Source organism: Chaetodon auriga, chromosome 6 (assembly GCF_051107435.1).
Source record: "Chaetodon auriga isolate fChaAug3 chromosome 6, fChaAug3.hap1, whole genome shotgun sequence".
In the NCBI taxonomy this organism is placed as follows: domain Eukaryota; kingdom Metazoa; phylum Chordata; class Actinopteri; order Chaetodontiformes; family Chaetodontidae; genus Chaetodon; species Chaetodon auriga.
The window spans coordinates 876,192-899,724 of NC_135079.1; the positions used below are offsets into that span (position 1 = coordinate 876,192).

The 23,533-nt window shown below is 48.6% G+C and overlaps 1 protein-coding gene across 3 annotated transcripts; it reads right to left on the reverse strand.

Moving 5' to 3' along the window:
• Window positions 1–206: 206 nt before the first annotated feature.
• Window positions 207–23,533, reverse strand: ambra1b (autophagy/beclin-1 regulator 1b). 3 transcript variants are annotated; one of them, XM_076732704.1, is made up of 19 exons: window positions 23,207–23,533; window positions 18,703–18,908; window positions 15,863–15,921; window positions 15,401–15,584; window positions 14,875–15,047; window positions 14,230–14,296; window positions 12,640–14,156; window positions 12,239–12,325; window positions 11,432–11,617; window positions 10,375–10,455; window positions 10,020–10,120; window positions 9,669–9,779; window positions 9,067–9,255; window positions 8,711–8,865; window positions 7,907–8,046; window positions 7,278–7,382; window positions 6,630–6,817; window positions 6,339–6,470; window positions 207–5,211 (listed from the first exon to the last, which is right to left on the reverse strand). In XM_076732704.1, the coding sequence occupies exons 2-19, from the start codon at window positions 18,832–18,834 to the stop codon at window positions 4,667–4,669; spliced, it is 4,152 nt and encodes a 1,383-aa protein (XP_076588819.1). In that variant the 5' UTR covers window positions 18,835–18,908; window positions 23,207–23,533; the 3' UTR covers window positions 207–4,666. The 3 variants fall into 3 exon arrangements, with proteins under 3 accessions (XP_076588819.1, XP_076588820.1, XP_076588821.1); XM_076732705.1 differs by lacking the exon at window positions 12,239–12,325; XM_076732706.1 differs by lacking the exon at window positions 11,432–11,617.

Genomic DNA, 23,533 nt, shown 5'->3' on the forward strand with positions numbered 1-23,533 from the left:
GTCTCCTCCTCGCTCCAAAGTGTGGTGTCCTCCGCTTCGCCATGTTTTCAACAAGGAGCTCCTGCACTCAAAAGACCAAGATTCCTTGCGAATAGAACATGCGCAGAACACAAATTAATGTTCCGTTCGATGGGGATACTCCGATCGGCGTATACATGACCAGATATTCAGGTTAGAAAAGGAGTGACCCAGGGGTCATATTCGGGTTTTTAAAAAGCGGAATATGAGCATATTCTGCTTATTCAAGGTGTTTACGTGGCCGTGCGCGACCGGGTTACTGCTGATATTCTGGTTATGAAAGGGTTTCTGACTGCATGCAAACGCAGTCAGTGATTCTGAAGTTAGTTTTGAACGGTGAAGATCTGAAGGTCTGACTGTCAAACTGTTCTTGTTTCTCGACTTCTTCATCAGTGCAGGGCCAGAGATTCTCGTTGGAGGGCCTGATTTGGTCCACAGGCCACTGCTTGGCTGCCAGCGTCTGCTTTCAGTCTATTTTGGCTTGAACAGAACTCAAAGACTGAACAGCCAAAGAACTAAAACTCCGGTTTGCCTGATAAATTATTTATTGACTATTGGTCTAAATGACTACCTGAGCGTGTTTCTACATCGTTTGCTAATCGAAGCGGAGAAAACAGGAGATCAGAGATCTGATTGGAGGTTTGGAGCTCAACACATCTGGATCATTTCAAACCAAAACGGTCAGAAACGTTTCATCATCCGAACAGCTTCACCAAAGAACCTTCAACAACGTCACCGCCACAGAAAAACTCTCAAAGCTCTTTAATTACATCACGTCTAAAAGTCAAAGCAGAGAATCGAGCTGTACAAACTCCAGTCTGGTGTTCGGGGTCAGAGGGACGCGGTGACGCAGCGTACCTCTGACACTGACCAGGTGCAGCGTTGACCACGGCGGCGCTCAGCTCATCATTCACAGGAGGCAACCCAACACACACACACACAGAACAGACACCAGGTCAGCCGAACAAACCGTTTGCACAATGTTCATGGATCAAGTAAAGCCAGGAGGAGCATTCAGATCAGTTCGTCACCTGCCCGTCACACTCTCACATGCAGCCGCTGAAACGAGATCCCTGATCTCACCTGGACGAACCTGCACGAATCAAGGTTCAATAAAAAACAGAAGGTAAACGGCTCTGCGTCCAATCACACAGAGTCTCTGCACAGCTCCAATCAGGGCGCGCCCTCCTCCACGTCTTCATCTTCATAGGTCCGTTACCAACCCCCCCACCCCCCCCACCCAACCACTTTATACACAACTTAAACACTATCAGTACATGAACCTCTATGCAGCCGAGTGTGTGTGTGCGTGTGTGCGTGTGTGTGTGTGTGTGTGTGCGTGTAAGCACGTGTGGAATAACAATAAAAAACAAACTAAAAGCAGCAGAGCGATGGCGGCTGTACAGTCTGGAAAGGAAAAGTAGCACTTGATCAAAAAATTCAAGTTTTCTTCTTCAGGAGTTTGAAGGGGGAGGGGGCGGGGTCAGGGGGCGGGGTTCAGTGCGCGCACGCGCGCGCACACACACACACACACACACACACACACACACACACACACCAGAGGGCTCCCCCACTGCAGGAAATGAGCGAGTGACGTCAGCTGTTGGCGGTTGATCTGATCGTGGCGATGCGTTCAGGGACAACCAGAACAACTCAAACAGCTCGTTTGTTGCTTCTTCAGCGTCTGACCTGTGAGCTGCAGACTGACGCTCACACGTGGCGTCACGACGCGCTTCGGTCAGAGCGGACTTCCTCCCTCACCTCCTCTTCTTCTGAAGCTTCAGTCACTTTCTGTTCAATGAAAACGGCCTAAAAAGGAAGTGACATCACAGCTCTGACGGGGTAATAAATAAATATCAATCAGAATGATCACAAACGATAAACAGTGTTTGAGAGCGACGCTTGTTACAGTTCGTAGTGGAAAAACACAAACATGATTAAACACACAATGACTTCCTCACGGACGCCCAGAGCAGCGTTTCTATTGGCTGACCGAACACGGCGAACGAGCCGAGAGACGCTCGAGCGGATGTCTGCGGGCTGGAAGTGTCACATGACCGTACACGCGTCACAGCTACGCTACAATACAGAGCAGAGAGAGACCAGGACCAGGTGTCGCCCGCCCTGAGGGACCCGGCCGGCTCTGCAGAGCTGGTCTGGAGTCAGTGTCAGCTGCCCGCCCGCTGTGCTCCCACTCTGCAGCACGCCTCCTTTGGCTTGTTGGCCGCCTCACAACTCGCCGAGCAAACACGACTCAACGACGTGTGTCAAACGTTCTGGTCTGTGAGACACGGTGGAACCCAGAGAGAACACAGAACCCAGAGCGCACGGGTTCCTCCAGGTTCAGGTTCAGAGACGTTCACGTTTCGGTTCCTGCAGTGGAAAAGAGCCACAAGACACAAGCAGAGAGATGCTACACGTGTCTCCTGCTGACGTCACAGCACACTGCAACACACACTCCTCTGTCAACACACACACACACACACACACACACACACACACACACACACACACACACACACACACACACACACACACACACACACACACACACACTCCGCTGACGCCTGAGAGCAGATTTCACCTCCAAACTATTTTCAAATGTTCGTTCAACTATGAAACTTTTTTCAAAGGATTTAAGTCAACGTCAACATGTCCAGACTCTGAATGCTAACTGCTAACTGAGCCTCACTGTTGATCTTCATCACCATGAACACACACTGTAGTTTATTCTCTCTCTCACACACACTCTCACACACTCTCACACACACACACACACACACAGTGAAAATAGTCCCACACATGCTCTAAGTCCTCCAGTTTGAGTGACAGAAACTACAGCGAGCAGCTGTTTGAGGAAACAATGAAGCTTTTAAACATGACACTAGATATTTAAAGATTTACTTCTTCAGCAGGAACCAATGAGCTTTGAGCTTTGAGCCACAGACAGGAAGTCAGACAGACAGACCGACATGTTGCTGGTTGAGTGTGAACATGTTGACAGTAAGAACAGTTTACCGTCCTCATCGTCCTTCAGTCTGTTCGGTTCCAGCAGAACTGAACAGATTCAGAACCTCATCATGAAACTCCTCAAACCGGCTTCAGTCATGTGATCAGCAAACACTAAGTCTGCGTTCATTTACCTGAACGTCATAATTATCAGAACTGCATCACCCTGAAGGGTACCTCACGGGTACCTCACGGGTACTGCAGGAACAACAGCTTCGCGTGTTTCTGAACGGCCTCTGGATAAAGCTTAAAAAAAAAAAAAAAAAGGCCTCACCTGAAGGTCGGGTTAGTGCTGCTCTGGAGCGTTCACTCACACTGAATGATCTTCATCCAGATGATCACATCTCCTCTTCTCTCTCAACACTCTGTGAAGGTCATGTGACCCGACCGAGCCTCTGACCAGACACTCAGGTGAGGCTGTGGACAATAACCTGACCCTCAGTCTGTTCTATCGGCCCAGTGTGGTTTAACTTCAACTAGAGGGGCAGTGAGTTGCATTGTGGGTAATGCAGAGGATGAAGAACACGTTGAATAACAGATGACTTCCTGGTTCTGCTTCACCTGATCAGCAGCGAAATGATCACAGAGCTGTTTTCATAAAAACAGCCGATAACGAACCGTCTTAAACGTCTAACTACACATTTTGTGATTCTTTGAAATCATCATCATCATCATCATCATCATCATCATCATCACTGACGATAAACGGCGATCGAGAAAATAAAGTGAAGATTAAGAGACAACAGAAGCAGCCATTTTGGAAAGGGAGGAACTTTCTGCTCACAGATGACAAGCGTGGTCACATCACACACACACACACACACACACACACACACACACACACACACACACACTATAGTGCAACAGGGCTGGGTGGGGTTTTAGGGGGGTGGGGGTTTGGAGCGGCCATGATGAGCCCCCCCACTAGAGGAAAGTGTTCTCCTGTTCAGCCGTTAAAAAAACAAAAGGTGTCTGTCTGATGAACTGCAGCGTTACTGAAGACATGCAGTAGATTCAGTTTACTGTCAGGTGTCCCTTCGTCGTCCATGATTGGTTCTCCTCGTGGTGGACACAGTAACGTCCTCCAAAAACCGCAGGCCGCCGCCTGAGTCCAGCCGACGTCATAATTACACATGGTACAAAAACAGGCTTCAAAATAAAGTAGTGCTGAATTCACTTTGAACACTTCAATCACACACTATTTCACATCAAATGTCAACATCACATGGCACCGAATGCAGCACGTCGGAGTAAATGTGTGTGTGAGATGCTCGCCCACACCCCCCTCAGAGACGGCACTTTGATTGACAGCCTTGTCCTCCATCACGCTGACACTGAAGAGAAACGGGCGGAGAGGAGCTCAGCGCTGACTGGCCTCCGTTCAAGTAGAAGCCCTTTCTGACGAGGAATGACGGCGTGCAGCTTCAGTCCGGTTCCTAAGTGCAGAGGAAGTGCGGCCGACGCCGCTGACGGTTCGGGGGCGAGGGGGGGTGACTTGGGCTTTGTGTCCCTTCTTTTCCAGGCGGGAGACCCTGTGCAGAGTCGAAGCAGCACCCTTTTCTTTGTGAGATAAGGCTTTGAGGAGCGCCCTCTGCTAAACCCGTCGGCCGTGCTCTGCCTCTCTCGGCCAATGGGAGAACTACCTGCTGTACGGGTCGCCGGGGTAACTGTTGGGGGGGCCGACGCCGCTGCCGGGGAGGGGGCTGTGAGAGGAGGAGGAGGAGGAAGAAGAGGGGGAAGACAACAGAAGGGAGGACGAGGAGGGACCCGGCAGCGAGTCGTCATCTGTTCGCCCCCCGTCAAACACGTCATCCATGTCCACGGCCAGAGAAAGGCCCGAGGGCCGGGGGCCCGACAGTATCTGGGGGCCCCACATGGGAGCCAGCTGTTCAGACGGGTTGGAAGCCTGGGCGGGGGCGTAGGTTTGGGTCTGGGTGATGAGGACAGGACCTGAGGTGGAGGGGGCCGTCACGGCGGGGTCCGCCGCGGGCCTGGAGGCCCCTGTGCCCGTCTGGGAGCCACGGTGGATGCGGTGACTGACGATGATGTTGTTTCCGAAGCCGCCCATGGAGGCCATGGTGGTGCTCTGCTCCCGCTGGACCACGGCCGTCATGCCGCCTTCGGCGATCAGCCGCCGGATTCGCGCCAGAGCGTCTTCACCCGAGCCGAACTCTGGAGACTCTCCTGGACCAACGAGAGTGACAACAGAGGTCACATGATGATCCAGAGCTCTCACAGCGTTCACATGTCATGTGACACATTTCATCTCCACCTCAGACAAAACAAACAACTGACTTTCATCACTCTCATTAATCTTTGTCTATTTAGGGATAATCAGCCACTTCAGTTTGGAACCCCAGTTCCCATAATGCTTTGGGGCTGTAAACAGGAAGTAAAATAGCACAATGGAGTCAGTCAGTTAGCTGTGGGCTAAGTTAGCCAACATTTGTTTACATTAAGTGAAAAAAAGTGTCTCCATTAATTAGCTGTTAGCAGCTCCTGTTAGCTACTCCTGTTAACAGCTCCTGTTAGCAGCTCCTGTTAGCTGCTCCTGTTAGCTGCTCCTGTTAGCAGCTCCTGTTAGCTGCTCCTGTTAGCAGCTCCTGTTAGCAGCTCCTGTTAGCTGCGTACTAACAGACATACAGACAACTCTCCCTGGATCACCGTGACACTGAAGAAAAGTTAAAATGTTCTGGAGTCTTTTTTCTCTGATTTCTAAGTGGAATCATGGAGATTTATTGACGATGGACATTGGAAACGCTCAAATCACGACATCGCCAGAAGGCGGAAGGCTTCATGTCTGTGTTCAGACTTGAGTTACTAGTTGTTTATATGTTGGTGAGCTCTCAAGCTTACAATAACTACTTCCTGTTTTTAAAACACTCACACTTCACCTCCTCTGAGAGATGCTCGATCACAGAGGACAGGATGTTTACACATGTAGAAAAGCCATACTTCCCTGTGGGGGCTACTTTTGACACTTCATCACTTCATTCTCACATACAATCAGTTTGTTGATGAGACCGTATGAGCTGATTCACAAAAACTGGAAAAGTGCAGCCTGTTTGCTTGATATTTGTTAAAAGCCTCCTGAGCAAAACGTCGACAGAGGACGAGAACGTGTCGACTGACAGCCTTTTAACAGCTGCTCTGTGCTCGGCGGCGGCGTGGAGACTGCCTGGTTTCAGTATAAACAAAGGTGGAACACTTTATCTTTGAAAGTCCAGTCAGTTTGATGAGAGGCGGCTGGAAAAACTTCATACAACAAAGAAACCCTCAGTGTGGTCGTGTAGTACACAGTGGAGCAGTACCAGTACTCGCTGTGGACGCGTTGGCCTCAGCTGAAGCTTCGGCCTGGCCGCCGTCCGGAGCTCTGCTGGCCTGAGACGCCTCCGGCTGCCCCGGAGCTCCTCCGCTCGTGGACGGAGTCTCAGGAGGAACATCTGAGGAGAGAAGCGAAGACCACGATGAAGAAAACTTTAAGAAAAAGAACCATTCGTTGAATCTCTCTCAATCGTTATGGCTCCTGAGTGGAAAGCAGGGTTGACGCTAACGAATACAAATACATGATGTCACTGATGGAGGTAGGAGAGGTTCAGTACTCAGTGCGGGATGGGAGACGCTGGGCTCCGACAGGTCCCTCTCCGTTTGCGTCTCGGCGTTCTGCAGCTGGATGATTGGCGTCTGGGTCCCTTGTGATGTCACTGAGGGGGCGGGGTGTCGGGGTTGAAGACCAATCGCGTTCATTAAACCCATGTCTCTGTCCAGTCTCCATCCAGAGCGATTCGGCCTAAAACAACCATTCAATGTCAGTAACAGCAGAAGGATGTGAGCAGCTTGAAGATAAAATCATCCACGCAGACGAACACTGGCGGGAAACGTTTGGACAGCCTGAACCTCACAGCGGTTCATGTGACCGGGCTCAGCTCCTCCACGCTAACGTGCTGCCATCAGCTAAACTAACCCAGCTTATTTCTGCCTTTTCATCACACAGACTGCAGGTGTTCAACCCAACACGTCTTAATGTTTGTCAGTAACCTGAACCAGAGCGAGCACCTGAAACGGCTTCATACACCAGACTTCATCCTAAACTCTCAGGATCAGCTACAGCTGCACGCCTGCAGGTTTTGGACCTGGACTTCAGGAGGAAAGTAAACAACAACAAACACTTGAGAGTCACAGAACGATCTGATCTGTGACTGCGGAAGTCAAAAATCTCCAAACACGACGATCAGCGTTCAGGTTCTCACCCGGGTCTGTCAGAACCTCGAGTCCGGCTGGTTCCACTGTTGTTGACGGAGAACAAAGGTTCACTGCTCGACTCTGCAGGGCTCTCACCGTCGCTTCGATAGAACCTGAACACACACACACACACTCGTTAATTCACTTCCACTCAGGAAGTCTGAAAAGCAGAGGGGGGGTTTCTTCGTGGAATCACACAGACCACGACCTCATTAAAAGCTCTAATTGACCTTCTGCCATTAACGGTCTTCCTGTTTGGGCTGACCATTAGGATAATCTCATCACTCGTCATTGTGGAGGGGGTGGAAGGGAAACTCTGCAGCTCAGAGGAAAACCCAGGTTTGTCCCTGTTCATATAAAGAGTGAACCTCTGAACCACACGCTCATCTTCTCTACTCTCACTGTCCCTCCAGCAGTAAAGCTTCTGCTGAAAGTCTGGAGCTTCATGAATAAGCCTGCTGCTCTGAGGGAGGGAGGCACAGGTACCGTCACAGGTTAACTCTGAACCTGAACGTACAGCAGGTATTCAAACCTAACATCAGAGCGACGGCTCACAGCTGAAACACGTCTGCGAACACGACGTGCGATCAGACCAGGGAATGAGCTCTGGTTCCCCTCTGACGGTCAGGAGACTCACACAGGCCGGCAGATGACCAGGTCGCCCTTGTTGGTTCCGTAAGCCAGACCCATCCCCGGATCCGGCAGCCAGCGAGCCGAGTTGATGCTGACATGGCGCCTCTGGTCTGGAGCCATGGGGTAAACCACGTTGAACACCATCTGAAACACACGAAGGCAGACTGAACACAGGCTGACGACACACTGCGGCTGTGTCAGATTATATACTTCAGGGCTGCAAGTAACCAGTAATGTCATGATCAATTCATCTGTTGATCGCTGTCTGTGTGACCAGTTTAAACGCTTTGTCTACAACATGACAGAAAACAGTGAACAGTGCAGGTTGTCAGAGTTCAAGATGTCTTCATTTTGTCCGACAAAGATCTCAAAACTCGAGTGCTTTTAATGTACGATCGTACGAAACGGAGAGAAACAGTAACTGGTCACACTTCAGAGGCTGCTGTTCATCCACTAATAACTGCCAGTTCAGCTTTTGTCACTTTACTGAACAAACTTGACCAAACAGACCAAATTACAACACCTGACACAGATACGAAGCAGAGTGACTGATAACAAACTGAAGAACCTACAGATTGACTTTCTAAGAATTCCAAAAAAATTATTGTGATTATATTAATATTATACAGAATTAACAGCAAGAAATGAAGCCAAAGCTTCAGGGAGGGACGGTTAAGCATGAGCTGAATTTTGGCTTCTTTTCTCAGAGACGTCGTCACCTGACGGCTTTGTCATCCTGTTACTGGTGATGCTGCTTCTATAAGCATCAGTGTGGATCAGTAGCTCGGTCACGGCATGTGACACTCACCCTGATGGAGGTCTCTCCTCCGTGAGGCTGCTGCAGGCGGAAGACTTGCGCCACCATGTGGTCGGTGGTGGGATGCAGCAGGATCCTGCGAGAGGCCAGGCCGACCATCACGTAGCAGCCCATGGGAGACAAGCTGACAGAGATAGCATTTGGACCTGTGGAAGGAAAAATCAACCTGTTCAGAGCAACAACCTGACTGGAAATATTACACCACAGACATCTTTACAAACTGGACCTCTTCCTTCTGAATTTAGAGGTTTTTGCATCAGTAGAGTCATAAAACTAAAAACAGATCAAGGTCAGCTTGATGGACGGCTGACAGTCACCATGTCAAACATATTTACAGCCAACTGTACCGAATCTCTTGGTGTAGAGCATCTCTCCAAGGTTGTGGGGAGCGAGAGAGTAGATGGCGAGGATGCCCTCATCCGGAAAACCCCGCTGACTGCTGGGAATGAAGACCGCCAGCAGCTGACCGTCTGCAGAGATGTCGCAACTTGCATCGTTGTAGATCTTACAGTTTGGCACCAGAACGTTGACGGAGGCTGGACAGGAGACAAACAAAGAGACGTGTCTCTCTTCAGCAGTGACTCTAACACAGCTCCCAGGCCAGCGGTTTAAAACGAAGCCCTGCTTGTGAGCAGGGAGTGTTTGTTTTGACATCAGCATTGGACAAGAAGACAAAGTTATACACAAAACATGGGCTCACATGGGCGATCCTCATGACGCTTTGGTGGGATCAAGGTTATGTATCTCAAGGTGAGGTCACCACAAATATGATTAAAAACTACATCAATACAAATCACGTCCCCAGAAAATCTCCCTTGTCTGCAGCTCACAGATCAGGAAGCTAACGCCCAGTTTTTAACTAAGAGACACTGCATCGCCAACAGTCACATCTCAGACCGCCTCGCTGACCACAGGACAGGTGACAAGGGCAGGTGAGGAGCTGTCGTACCGTTGCTGATCTCAGGCAGGTCAAATTTGGTGAAGTCCCACCACTGCAGACGGTAGGTGGTGTTCGCGATGTTGCTGGCGACGGCAGACTGACCGTCCCCGATCGACGCTCCTGAGAAAGAGTAACACCGTCAACATTAAATACTGCTGATACTCACACAGAAGCACAGGTACACTCTGTGATTAAACAGAACGAAAATGTCACTTCAGTTTTATTCTCACCATCCTGCCAGTCGGCTTGACTTCAGGGCTGAATAAAGTGGTGAAACTCAACAATAAGCATCAAACCTGGTGGTTATTTCTACACCTAAAGCAGTGCAAAGTGTGTGTGTGTGTGTGTGTGTGTGTTTACCAGCGAGCACTCTGTTGACAGAGGAGTGTGTGGCCAGGCCGGGCTGCCCCCTTTCATGGAAAATGCCAGCATAGGGCAGGTACTCAGGGAGGAGGAAGCGCCTGGAGCAGAGCACCAAAGAAAAGACATGAAACCAAAGCAGGACTGAAAGCAATGGAAGACTTCTGTCTTTACACTCTGCACACATGACAAAGACAACGGAAACCATGTAAAACCAAAACGTGCTCATTCAGGGGTTTGTGGTGCAGGTTCAGGGGTTCCTTCATGAACTCCAAGAATCTCTACTGAAAGTGTCTGAAGACAGAGGACAGTGTCTGCAGCAGAGACCAGTTACAGTCAGGGTTAGATGACTCACCGCGGGACGAAGCGACCCAGCGAGGGCGCAGACATCCTGGCGTTACGCGGCGTCCTGTGTCTCGCTCGGTCTCCGTTATCACTGGAAAAAAGAAAATGAAAAGGCTGCAGAGGAGGACAAAACTACAGGGACGGCTTCACACACAGGACAGGCTACACAGCGGAGACAATGTCTCCTCCTAACAGAAGACAGACTGAGCTGAAAATGTGAGAAAAACATTCAAGTTTGTGAAAGTTACAACCGGAAGAAAAGAAAATGTAAAATGTCAGGACAGCTTGAGACGGAGATTAATGAGCAGAGCAGAGGAATCACGTGTGTTTCAGCTGTGTTTAAGTCTGAATATAAGATTGACACACACGTGTGTATGTACGCTGAGGAAGCTAAAGGTCGCTGTAATGGTTCCTCCTCTCTTTACAGGCAGCCAAGTGGACGGCGACGCTGTGAAAGCGGGTGAAGCTTGTGATGCTTCAGCAGCCTGACTTTGACAAATCTAATGTGAGAGGAAGCGACGACATCTCTCAGGTAACTGTCCACCTGTCTCGAGGCGATGCTAACGATCGGTTTCCGGTTAGTGGCCTGGGATCAAACAGTTTGACGAGTAAACCGGACTGTTTGTAGCTTACAGGCGTCATTCAGACTTAACCTGAGACGCAGCGATGCACCACAGCAGCGCCTGCCAGAAACCCACAATCAGATTTTGATTAAAGTAAACATGAGCGGTGGAGACGGACTTCATGGAGGTCACCAGCCATCGCTCTGACGGCGCGCAAGTTTGGAATTTTGACACGTGTCAGTTTATCTTTCGTTTCAATTATTCAAGATTGTAAACTTCAAACAGCTCGTGAAAAAAAATCTCTACTGACAAGGCACGAAACATTACTGCAGTCCAAACTCCACAGACAGAAGACGACGGGACAGTTAACGGTTGTCTCGGCACAAATCAACCACTTCCACCATGGTAACGCTTCAACTCCCTCGAGCTACCGTTTGCCTCAAACAACGTCCACACACACTTCCACAAGCTCAATCCACGTAAGAGAGACAAAATGAAGCTTACTCCAGCTCCTCAAAGTCCACGTCGCTGCTGTCCATGGAGTTGGACGGGTTGCTGGCAGGGCTGTCGGATGAAGACGACATGGCCCGTAGGCGGTTCTGCTGGTAGCGAAGCGAACGCTGGCGGATGCTGTCCCGCCTCGACAGATACTGGATCATTCTCTGGGCGTAGTAAGCAGCTGGAGAAAGCCTGGACAGCACAGAGGACAAGTTCACGTTCGTACCTTTAGGCAGGTGTAGAGGTGTGACTGGGGCAGTGAGAGGGGACAGTCAGCATGGGACTGACAGGACAAGCTGTTTTCTGCAGTCACTCAAAAAGACTCTGAGCGCTTAACGACGACTTCCAATCCATATTTTCAATGTCAGTCTAGGCAGACAGGCAAATCTCAAACCTGCTTTTTGTGTGTCTTATCTAGTCTCAGAACCAGTGCAGGTGTAGAAGGGGGACAGAGATGTGTCTACAAACTCAGAGACCCCTGGCACTGGAGCCCCTCTTTGAGCCTGTGCAGCAGGGCTGAGAGGTCAAAGAGCAGCCAGTTTGAAAACTGTTAACAAAACAACTACAAGGCTGTTTGACCTTGTAAACCAGAGGGAGCTCAGAAGCACAGAGTCCGCCTTTCCTCCCACTGTGACTGCTGGCTGCACAGTTCATTAATGACAAGGCACAAACCAAAGATGACTGCTAATGCAACAGATCCCTGGAACATCTTTGATAACGTCAGAGAGAAACAGCCCTGTTTGCACACGTTGATGAGTAATGGTTTATCACAAGATCTGGCCGGATCAGAGTAAATCCAGTGTATTAGTGTACCTGGCTGGATCGGGGTAAATGGGGTGGTCTCTTGATCCTGACATGTCATAGCGAGACAACGATAACAGAGATGATTCCAATAGGCGCCTGTTTAAAAGAAAGTACGGATGTTATGACTAAATAATAACTGAAAAAAATGACCTGAATGTTAATATTTAACTTACCCTGTGGCTAAAGGCAAATGCTCAACAGCATGTCAGCCATAAATGTTTGACAGGCTGTGACACGGAGAATTAATCTTGGCCCAAAACTAAGATTAACCCAAAGCCAGACAGAAACTTCAACTTATCACACAGATGTGGGAATGACTTGAATTTCAGACTTGAAACTTTGGGTGATTATTGTGACTGTACTCAAAGACAGAACGTAGGTCTGCTTGTGATGACACACAGAGATCGTACCTCCTCAGGGAGTCCTCATCTGGGGGGTCAACAGGCATTTCTTGGCTTAAGGCTTCCGGGGGCTCTGCCGATCTGCCAGCAGCAGCCTGCCGGTACACCCTCTCCCACTGCGCTGTGTCCTGGTTGTACACCAAGCCGACGGTCTGCTCTCCAGGCTGGCTGGGGGTCTGGGCTATCGGGAAGGCCAGCGTTCCTGCTCCTCCACCTCCAGGGGGAGGCGGCTGCTCGATGGGCTCCGGAGGCACCCTCCTCTCCTGGGACTGGACTTCTAGTGTTCTCCTGCCTTCCTCAGGCTGCCAAGGGGAAGAAGAAGAAGGGAACGAGGAGGAAGAAGAGGAGGGCTCCAGAGTAGAGGCAGAGGTGGAGGAGGCCTGGTTGGTGCGCTCCCAGCGCTGAGAGTCATGGTTGAAGGTCAGCAGGTTGTGGCAGGCCCGGCAGCGGTTCAGATGGCCTCGGGAGGCTGGGGGAGGAACATTGTTCTCCAGGCTGTGGGAGGAAGGAGGAGGGGGGAGAGGAGGCTGGTAGTGGATGATAGTGGGGGAGGAGGCGGTGGAAGATGAGGAAGGCCCAGGTCTCTCTGGGTCCATGTTATTATTCAGTAACTCTTGACTCTGCTCCTGACTTCCATCTGCAATGCCGCCCCCTAACGGTGGCTCCAGGTCCTGCATGCGGTCAAACTCCATGAAGTAGCGGCTCAGGTTGCACTGCAGCACATTGCGGAAAGAGGCCGTGTTGCTGCGAGAGCCATCCCAGAACGGATGATGGCCGCTGCTCGTACCGGCACCGTCTCGGGCCCCCGGCTCTCCTTGCTGGGGGAAACCCCGTCCTTCAGAGGCAGAGGTGTAGACGGGGGACTGAGAGGAGCCGTCCTGCTGACGGAGCACTGACAGCAGGCTGATGGAGGAGGAGGAGGTTCTGGGAGGCAGCATGCCTGGACCAACCCCACCCTCCCTCATACTCAGCAGGTTGCGTGTCCAGTCAGGTCCTGGCCTGGAGGTGGAATGCGGCTCCATGCCGCTCGGCGCACCTGGATTGAGAGAAGCGCCGGCACTGTAGTAGACTGAGGTAAAGGCAGAGGGTCGCTCTGAGGGCTGTCTGGGTTCCGTACGGGCCGAGGAGAAAGTGGAAGCTGGGGGAGGCTGGGGAGTGTCTGATGACATCCTGGGATCAGGGGGGGTCGCACTGGCAGCCAGGGAAGGGTTGCGACTGACGGAGCAACGGCTACACAGACAAACCATGCCCAGGTGCTGGGTGCAGCCCGGGAACGGAGGCCCACGCTCAGAGCTGGGGTACTGAGCCAGAGGTATGCTGGGAGATTCCCCGATACTGCTTCCATTTTCACCGAGAGGGCGCGGCGGCTCACCTCCCGCCTGAGCCCCCGGGGAGCGAGACGACAAGATGTGGAGGAAATTGTGGAGGATGGGCGTGCGACGAACTGGTTGGGAAGGCAGGAAGGAGCGCTGGCGGAAGTGAGGCATCTCCACGCTGTCCATAGGAACCTCAGAGTCCTCCTCATTCTGAAAGAAATCCAACAGCTTTGAGACCTCCACTCAACCGGCGATCAACAGAAACACAGAAGACAGAACTCACCTGCTGATTGGATGGATTCACGATCGCTGTCAGTAGGTTGTGGCCGAGAGGGTCAAACCTCACCAACCTGAAAGAAACGTGTACAGATAAAAGAGAGAAAAACACACATTTCTGTTGGTGTTTAGCAGTATTCAAATGGTGTTTGTGTGCAAACCAACAAACATCTTCTTTGCTGTGCTCTGGATCCATGTCAAGCCACTGTCAACAGAACCCAAAGCTGTTTTCCACATTAAAAGCTGACCTATGGAGAGGAGATCGTACCACTTCTGATGGGAAAGAACTGAGTTCAATGTATTTCATTCCTGGCAGTTCATTCACGGTACATGAATGTCATCAGGGGCACAAGTCCCAGCTGACAGGACTGGACCGACGGAGTGTCGACGAGGACATCATGAACGGGACATTAGGCCTGGATCGCTCTGCCACTGGACTAGACTAAGGTTTGGTTATGATATGGTTCACTGCTGAATAAGAAAAGCAGATTTTGTCATGAGGCGACATAAAAATAAACTTTTTTGACTTTTAAATCAGACACAGTGAAACTCTTATTTTCCCAAAAGGAGAGCCTGCTGACACATGGAAATCTGTTATTTTAATCTGTGTGCTGTTCTTATTTTGCTGCCACAGCTGCTCCGTCCAACCCACCGGACTCTCTCTGTGTCGCTGCCCGTCTTGACCACGGCGAAGGGCTCCGGTCGGCTCCAGTCCCAGAAGTGCAGCTCGTTGTTGGTGGCGATCAGGAGGAGCTGAGCGGTGGGGTGGAAGGCCAGGGATGCGATGGCGACGTTGCTCTCTGTAAACCAGCTCTCACTGCCGCCCTGCAGACAGAACACTCAGTCCTTGATTTGACGTTTTTAATTTAGTCAAAGAAAAGAAGCAAACTGTCACATTTATTGTTTATCAGAATAGCCGCTGGTTGATTTGTTTTAATCGACTAACTCATTAATCAATTTATCATTGTAGCTCTACAAATCTCTCAGATGTTCAGACACAATCAAAGTAAATAAATAAATTACTGTGACAGACTACACAGAATAAAGGCTCATTTGATTTTAAAGGGCAAAATGTACGCAGGTGAAGGATGATACTACATCATTGGTACTGCACAGGGTACAGTTACCTGGAGCAGTACCTCAGAGGACAGTGCAGAGCTTCAGAGGACCATACTCACATGCAGGTCCCAAATGCGGACTTCGCCATCAAGGCACCCTGAGGCCACCAGGCCGGGGATGGTGGGGTGAAAGGTCACACACCAGGGGGTTCTACGGTGGCCCACTAGGGAATGTAGGCACTTTCCAGTCTTGACCTCCGTTATGTAAATGTTGTGGTTGACGTGTGTGGAAGCCATAAGGGTCCTGAGAGAAGCAAAGAGTTCAGAGCGTTCTTCAATAAATAAAAGTATTTGTCTTCACTGCTGATCATTACCTGATCAACAGATCAACAGCACTCAGCCTCACTGAGGAAACACATTCACACGTCACGAGGAACAAGCGTTTAGCAAGGCGAGCTACACGGTGCTGGAAAGAGCTGGGGCTGGGGTACTTCACGCACGGTGTTTACTGCAGTTCCTGTCAGTGTTTCCACCATCACTTAAATACTGTCTACTTTTCACAGCGCTGACGGATACGCTCACCTGTCAGGGCTGAAAGCCAGCAGGAAGGTTGACCGAGGGCTGTCCGGCAGCTCCACTTTCTGTCGGGCACAAACACACGTTTTCATAGTCAGGTCAGTGGAGTCAAAACTATGTAGTAGATCTAGAGAAATACATGAAAAACAGCCGATAAAGGGAAGAAAACAGTATTAATCAACTCCAGGTGGAGCACACATTCAGCACGCCTTTGAATGAAGTCTGTTCTCGACCCAAAAACCAGTTGAACCAAAGTTAAATGTGCTAAATGTGAGAACAAAAAACCAACGCCGTCTGTTTAAAAACACAAACTGCAGGTTGTTTCACCACAAACAGAGAGCGCTCACATGATCCAGAAAACAGGCAGTGACAGAGGCTTAAGGAACATCTTGGATGGGACAGCACCTCAGGCAGTAATGAAGAAGTACTCCATAAGGAAAAGTACTAAAACTACACTCTGAAGATATTCTACTACAAAGAAAACAGCAGCGCGTAACTAAAGCTGTCAGACAGATGTGGGAGTGAAAAGTCCGACATTTACCTTCGAGATGCAGTGGAGAAGGTTAACGTTACATAAAAGGGGAATACAAGTACTTCAAGTAGAACAAGTACTGCCTCACAGACACGAGGAGGAAGCGCTCAGTATTTATGATCCACGTTTGAGACGAACTCCCAGAACAGCGCAGATCTGCTCCGACCCTCAGCTCTTCATCTAAACGCTCCTGTTTGCCTCTAATTAAATGACCTTTGGGGCTGTTTATTCTGTTTTAATCTTTGTTGGCTTCTTTTTATCTTGTTTTCTGATTTTCTGTTCTTTTCATACCTTTTATGTCTGATGTAAAGCCCTCTGAAAGGCGCTGTACAGACGAACCTGATTATACGTTGTCTCACATCGTGTCTTTATTGTTCAGTGTTTATATCGTTAACGTCATTCAGTTAAATGTAGTGGACACACGGAGCTGCAGCTGATGATACAGAGGTCCTTCTATAAACCCTGCAGTCATCACAAGTCACACATTCGTCCATATTTCTCAGGTGTTGGGAAACAAACCGCACAAGAGGAAAAAGACGAAACCACACGCTGTCCTCTGATTCCCAGACAATGACAACGTTACAGCACACCCAGTCTTCCTCAGGTAACGGTGAGGCTGTGAGTACACCTGTAACTGATCACATGATATCCACGTGAACATCCAATCAACACACATTTACAGCCCGGCAGTACCTGTTTACACAGGACAGGAGACAGAACGCGGACGCTCTGCTTCAGTTGGGTGTTCCTAATAAACTGGCAACAGAAAGCATTAATAAAGCAAACTGAGAAAGCTGAATAATACAGCAAATGTATTCAAAACCACATGAAGAACGTCCTCTCTGCTTGTCCAGCTCTCATGTCTGAGGCAACGTCTGTCTCTTGCTTTGATTTTCTTCTTCGTTGTCAGTATCTGGACAGGTGTGTTACGTGCAGGTCGTTTAAAACCAAACTACATCCAGCTAATGTTGTTACGGGCAGATAACAGCTTTGTGGTGCAGCTGCACGTTCGAGGCCGCCATCCCTACATTCAGCACGCTCACGCAGCTTGGATCACATGTGGAACGATCATTTATGGAGCAGTTTGAGACGCAGGAAGAGGAAGAGCGGCGGAGTTTAAGATGAAAGAAAGGACCAAGACTTTTCTGCTCTCTCTGCCTGTTTTCACACACATCTGCTGATTAAACAAAGTGGAAATTATGAAAATCAGAAAACAAATTACTCCATTCTCCGCTGATCCAGAGTCTGTGGATCAGGAGGTGCGTGCTGTGCTGCCGAGCCTCGTTGGAGACTCTGGTCATGTGCAGTGAGACAGGCAGGTAGGCCATCCAATCATTTATTGATTAATTGTCATCAGGATGTAAAGAGAATTTCAACAAACACAACAAAACGTGTCTCTGAAACACCTCCCTGCTCTACCTTTAATAGTGACTTCTTCTTTGATGGTTTAATGGCGCCAACATTTGGCTCCACCAGCTGTTGATCTCCATCTGCCAATCAACTCATTCACACAGCAGGAGTGGACGGAAACTCTGCACTACGTCTGGACGCAGACCGGCTTCAGGCTGCGTCACTGATGGCTCTTTATTCATTTTGCTGTTGAAGCTTTAAGTCATGCTCCTCGTGTGTGTGTGAGGGATGTCTGCCTCCTCATCAGCTTCATCACTTCATTCACAGAGTGAATTCTGCTGCTGCTTTGTTAAATCTCAGATCACATCAACGACACAGCTCTCATTTCATTCCTCTTTGCTCTCATGATGTTTGGAAAATGTTCATTTATTCATCCAGGACGTTGACATGAATGAAAAATGAAAACCTAGAGAAACTCCAACGATCACTGTGGTTGTTCCAGAGATTTTTTAACCTCTTCTTCCTCATGGTCGCACTCTGAGGAGAATCATGTTTTGTTTCAGTCTGATGTGACGTGAGAAGAATCTCTGGTCTCTTTCACAGAGTTTCTGAGTGGACTGAACTGGTTTATTTTCTTTGTAGAGAAGAGATGAAGACATTTACAGTAGTGATGTTAGAAGGAGGAACAAGCCGCGTGTTAACGTCTCATGTTTGATGATTTAGGGTTACAGTTCAGACTTGTGTCGTACTGAAACGGGTCGACCTGAAAGACTGCCGGGACCTTAACGTCAGAGTGACTCGGCTGTTTGCTCAGACATGAGACTGATGTGTGAAATTTACTGGCTGCATGTCTGAAAGAGGATTAACATTATTTACTCTTTATCTCAAGTGGGAAAGAAGTAGATATACTAGAATAACACAAGCAAACACTGAAGGAGCCTCACCAACGCCACCGTCCTCTTACCTGACTCTGCCATTTCATCCAGCGGACTTTCTCCTCCACCAGCAGCTGCAGGAGCCTCTGCGAGCCGAAGGTCTGGGACCCCCGCTCCCGGCTGGACAGGATCCGGACAGAGTTCCTCTGACGGGACGCCATGTTGCTACCGGTGGCCTTGGCTGATTGGCTGCTCACTCCCACTGCTTCCAGTCGGTCGCCATGCAGAGTCTAGGCTGAGAGAGCAGAGCGGTGGTTCAGAGCGAACACTGAGAGGAAGTTCGGCACCGTGTCATGAGCGCGGGTCATGTTGCTTCATAAACACAAACTTCGCCAAAAATAGATACGAAAACAAAGTCGAAAGCAACTGTTTCTGGGGTTTCTAGTCGAGGTGAGAGGAGCCTCTTCCTGCTGCACATTATGTTCTTCCCAATGGACGTAACTGTGTTAGCATCTCAAATGAACTGAAACATTTCTACAGGAACAAACACCAGTTTTTTACACTAAGACTGAAGAGTCAAAATCTAAATTCACGTTTTTACATGTGAACTGGTTCACAAGAAGCTGAAACGATCAGTCAGCTAATGTTGATCAGTGCTGCATTACACACATCAGCTTCAGGCTGGAGAAGCAGAGAAAACTACATCTATACAGGCAGCGTATGAAACAGTCCATACAGAGAAACAAGAGCGACAAACAGAAACAGACAAGACAACAAAACGTCATTAAAAGCTACACATGCTCATTCAAATGTCAACAGACCAAAAGCCAAAGAGCTTCAGTTTACGATCACAGAAGGAAAGCAGACAATATTCACGCTGAAGAAACTGGAAAGAGAGAATTTAGATTTTTTTTTAAATGACAAATCAACTATCAAAAGAGTTAAAGAAAACAGATTAATTTTCTGTCGAAGACTCAAAGATTAATGGACTATGAAACAAAACAGAGGAGACGAACGAGCAGGAAACAAGCTGCTTTAAGATGACTCGTATCTTCACACTTCAACGTAGTACTGACGGGAAAGCTGATCCAAGATACAGGATACAGGCCCTGGAGGAGGACACAGACAGAAAGGTCGTGTCCCGGCCGGGAATCAAACCCAGGACCTTCTGGCTGTGAGGTGCTTCCTATAATAACCCTCCCAGCTGATCATCCACTGTAACGTAAAACTGAGGCTGGACACGTCACTCATTTTAATGCTTCCATTCAGTTTAACGTTCAAAGCTTTCATCAGATCTTTGAGAACGGTCTGGGGACGCCCTGGGGACGCCCCGGGGGACGCCCTGGCAGCTCACCTGGCAGAACATGCACCATGATGTGTAAAGGCTGAGACTTTACTGCCATCATTACATAAACAAATGAAGCAGAAACGCCACAAAAACAAATAAAAAAATACAAATAAACCTGTCCTGAGTCAACACATGAAGAAGTTGAATTTCTTTGAATAATGGTACAAACGGATGGAAGCAAAATCTGAGCTGGAAGATTCTGGAACAGCTTCATATTGATAACATTAAGTTACCCATCAGGCCTGATGACGGAGGCCTGATGACGGAGGCCTGATGACGGAGGCCTGATGACGGAGGCCTGATGACGGAGGCCTGATCAGTGCAGCTGGCAGCGCTCCTACCAGGAGGAGTCCTGTTCCTGTGACCTCCAGTAGTTAGCTGAACGTTGGTAAGCCACAGTTAAATTCAGTGAAAAGCTCTAAATGTACGGTGGCTAACGCCTCCTGCTGATGACACATCCAACACGTCAATACAGTTTGCATCTTGATGCTGGAGCAGAAGGCATGCTGGCAGACAGGTTGTAGTTAATTCAGCCTTTAGTCAGTGATGCACAGTCACAGGCATGCAGAGGACAGTTAGCTGCAGCCCTAATATGGTCCTTTTTCTGTGTTTGATTCAATATATCAACAGATCATCCCATGCAAAGCTGCAGTAGAGTCCTGGTGACAGACAGCGCTGAAAACTCTGGACACAGAGCAGAGACATCACGAATATCAGGCATGAAATACGAAGTAAGTGTGACACAGACAGACTGCTGCTACTGTTCATGAGGCAGCACGAGTCCATCGGCTCGTGGGCCAAACAATCAAAAAAATGGAGAATGAATTCATTTGGAGAACAGGATGTTAAACCCGTGTCAGATGTGTGAAAACTCATTTTCCTTGAAAGGTGCTCCGGCTGTCTACCTGCTGCTGTTAGACCGTGTGAAACACACAGACACTCACAGAGTTCAGGGCTGTCGGAGGTGATGTGACCACACTGTTCACCAGCTGCTGGTGAGAACATTTAGACGAGTTCACAAGCCAGTCTGCACACACAGTGACAATTAGAGGCAAATACAGTCCTTAATACTGTTTGCAAACCAGCAATTTGTCTGAGCAAACACACCAAATTCGGTTTAATTTTCAGTGTCGTTTCAGCATGCGCCCAGGCAGGTTTGGGTTGTTTACAGCTTTTCCTTCCAGAGTTTTGGATCATTTCCTCTGTTCGGCTGCTGCCAGACATCCCAGCATGCAAAGCAGCAAAGATCAGATCTGAACCCCCGCAGAGGACAGCTCAATCTACGAAGACATCGTTTTATTGAGCAGCGACGAACAGAGAATTAATCTACTGATTGACTGGCAGCAGAATGATCGGCAACTGTTTCCATCATCATTCATTAACGTTTAGATCATCGTTAACAAAACTGCCACACGTGTGATGTTCCACTGTCTCCAGTGACAGTTGTATCAGACTGAGCGTCATTGGGTTTTGGACCGTTACTGAGACAAAACATTTGATGACGTCGCAGCATCATTTTGGTGTGAAAAGGCTGTTATTCCATTCATACTGCAGAGCAGCTGTAAGCCGAGCTACAAACGATCAGATTAGTTGTAGTCTCCAGTGGGAGAATGTAGGAAAGCAGATTCACGTTCGGTACAAATCTGAGGTATTATAACTGCATTTTTCATTTCACATTACTTTATACTTCTACTACTACTCCACTACATTTGTCTGACAGCTTTAGTCACAAAACAAAACGTGCTACAGTTTAATGCGAGCACAGCTGAAACAATTAGTCGATTAATCGATTAGTTGATTGGCAGAAAACTGGCAACTTTTACGATAATAGTCATTTTTCATGTCAACAATCAATCAATCAATCAATTCAGAATGAACAGAATCATTCGTGAATGTACAGAACAGTTCACAATGAGCACCACCTCGACCGACTCCAACGGTAAAATCCTGCTCTTACACGAATGTAGGAGTAATTTTCCATTTCCAAACAGACGCAGCAGATCGACAGCTTCACAAAGACTTTCCACAACCACGACACAGCACATCACAAACAGCTTTTAGGCTGTGCCTCTCATTTCAGTTAGACATCTCTGTGACGGTCTGAGAGGTCGAGATGCTGGACTCCAACTTTCAAAGCACCAGTATGGACCAGCGGACCGGCTGGGAAACGTCGAGACAAAGCACAAACTAATGAGGGACAGTCTCCCAACAGCTTTCATCAGGCTGTTGTTGAGCCCACCTGCTCCAGGGGAGCAGCACCGTGGCCGACAGCAGAGCGCCATGGCCACAGAGCTCAGTCCCTGCTGTGAATGTTTGGAATTTTTGGGAACAGAGTGAACGAGGAGGCGAGAGGAGCTGAGGGGAGAGAGGAGGTCAATCAACTTACACAAGGAGAAAAAGAGTGTAAGGACAACAAGGCCGGTGTCTTAACAAGAAGGCAAATTCAACATGAGTTTAAGTCACAGCTGCGAATAATTCCCATTCTCATCAAACTGCACTGACTTCATTCATTCACACTGTACAATAACCAACATCTGCAGACAGAATAAATCCATGAACCCTGAAAATAAGAGCAGAGGGTAATATCTGCACCTGAAGTATCCATAGCAGCCATGACAAACATGTCCTACCTGAGACATGGGTGACATTACTTGATTCCTTCTGATACTATTAATTTAAGTAATTATTATCTGTGAGTTTCACCAAATCAACGAGCAGCTCATTTCTACACAGCACGCCAATCCAACCTGACACAGCTGTCTAAAGTCCGAGTGATGCTTCAATAAAGGCACACTGCATCATGAAAGACAGACAAACCAGTTCAGATTCGAGCAGCACCAAAATAAACTCGGACAGCTCGCATTCTCAATTACACCTATGACAAACAGACACCAATTTGATCCTGGCAGCAGAGTAATAATGTTAGCTGAATGAGTGCCTTCATTTTCCTCTGATTAACATGACACCCGTATAAACGTCGGTTTATACAGAGCCATTAACAAACCCCTGGAAAATTAATTTAGGTGATGTAAGCTAGCCTTTTAAACCCGTTCACAGGCAGCTAACCACGGAGCTAAATTAGCCCATTCCGGATAGTAATCAGCCAACGATCTGGTAAACACAGCGCCAAGTTGTTGAGGGTTTTAATAAGATTGGCGTTGACTTACACGCATAAATACATTACTAACGTATGCTTTCAACGATACTGATATTAAAGAATCAATTACAATAACTGTGTGGCCTACCTTCCTTTATCGAGTCGCTCCCCGGCTGTGCCATCATAGGCGTTGCTAACAGGCTATATTGAGTTAACCGTAGCTATGCCAGCTAGTTAGCTAGCTCGGCCAAAAACGGAAAATGTGGCCGCGGCAAATAATAAGCTGTCTAACGCTAACATCAGTGTTTTGCGGCTATTCTAATGAACAGCGCGCATTGAAATCAATGGACAACATTCATATTATCTTAAGGAGTCGAAGAAAAAATGTTTTCTAAGGCATTGGTCCAATGTTTTACTAGCTGCCCGACGCCAAACTGCTACTGCGTAACTAGCTAGCTGCTAGCTAGTCACACAC

Coding starts and splice junctions, on each gene's coding strand:
- ambra1b (XM_076732704.1), bottom strand. CDS start 18,834: ATGGCGTCCCGTCAGAGGAACTCTGTCCGGATCCTGTCCAGCCGGGAG. Junction 14,297..14,874: donor AGCGACACAGAGAGAGTCCG/GTGGGTTGGACG, acceptor CGTTTCTTTCAG/GTTGGTGAGGTTTGACCCTC. Junction 10,121..10,374: donor CTGGGTCGCTTCGTCCCGCG/GTGAGTCATCTA, acceptor GCTCTGCTCCAG/GCGCTTCCTCCTCCCTGAGT.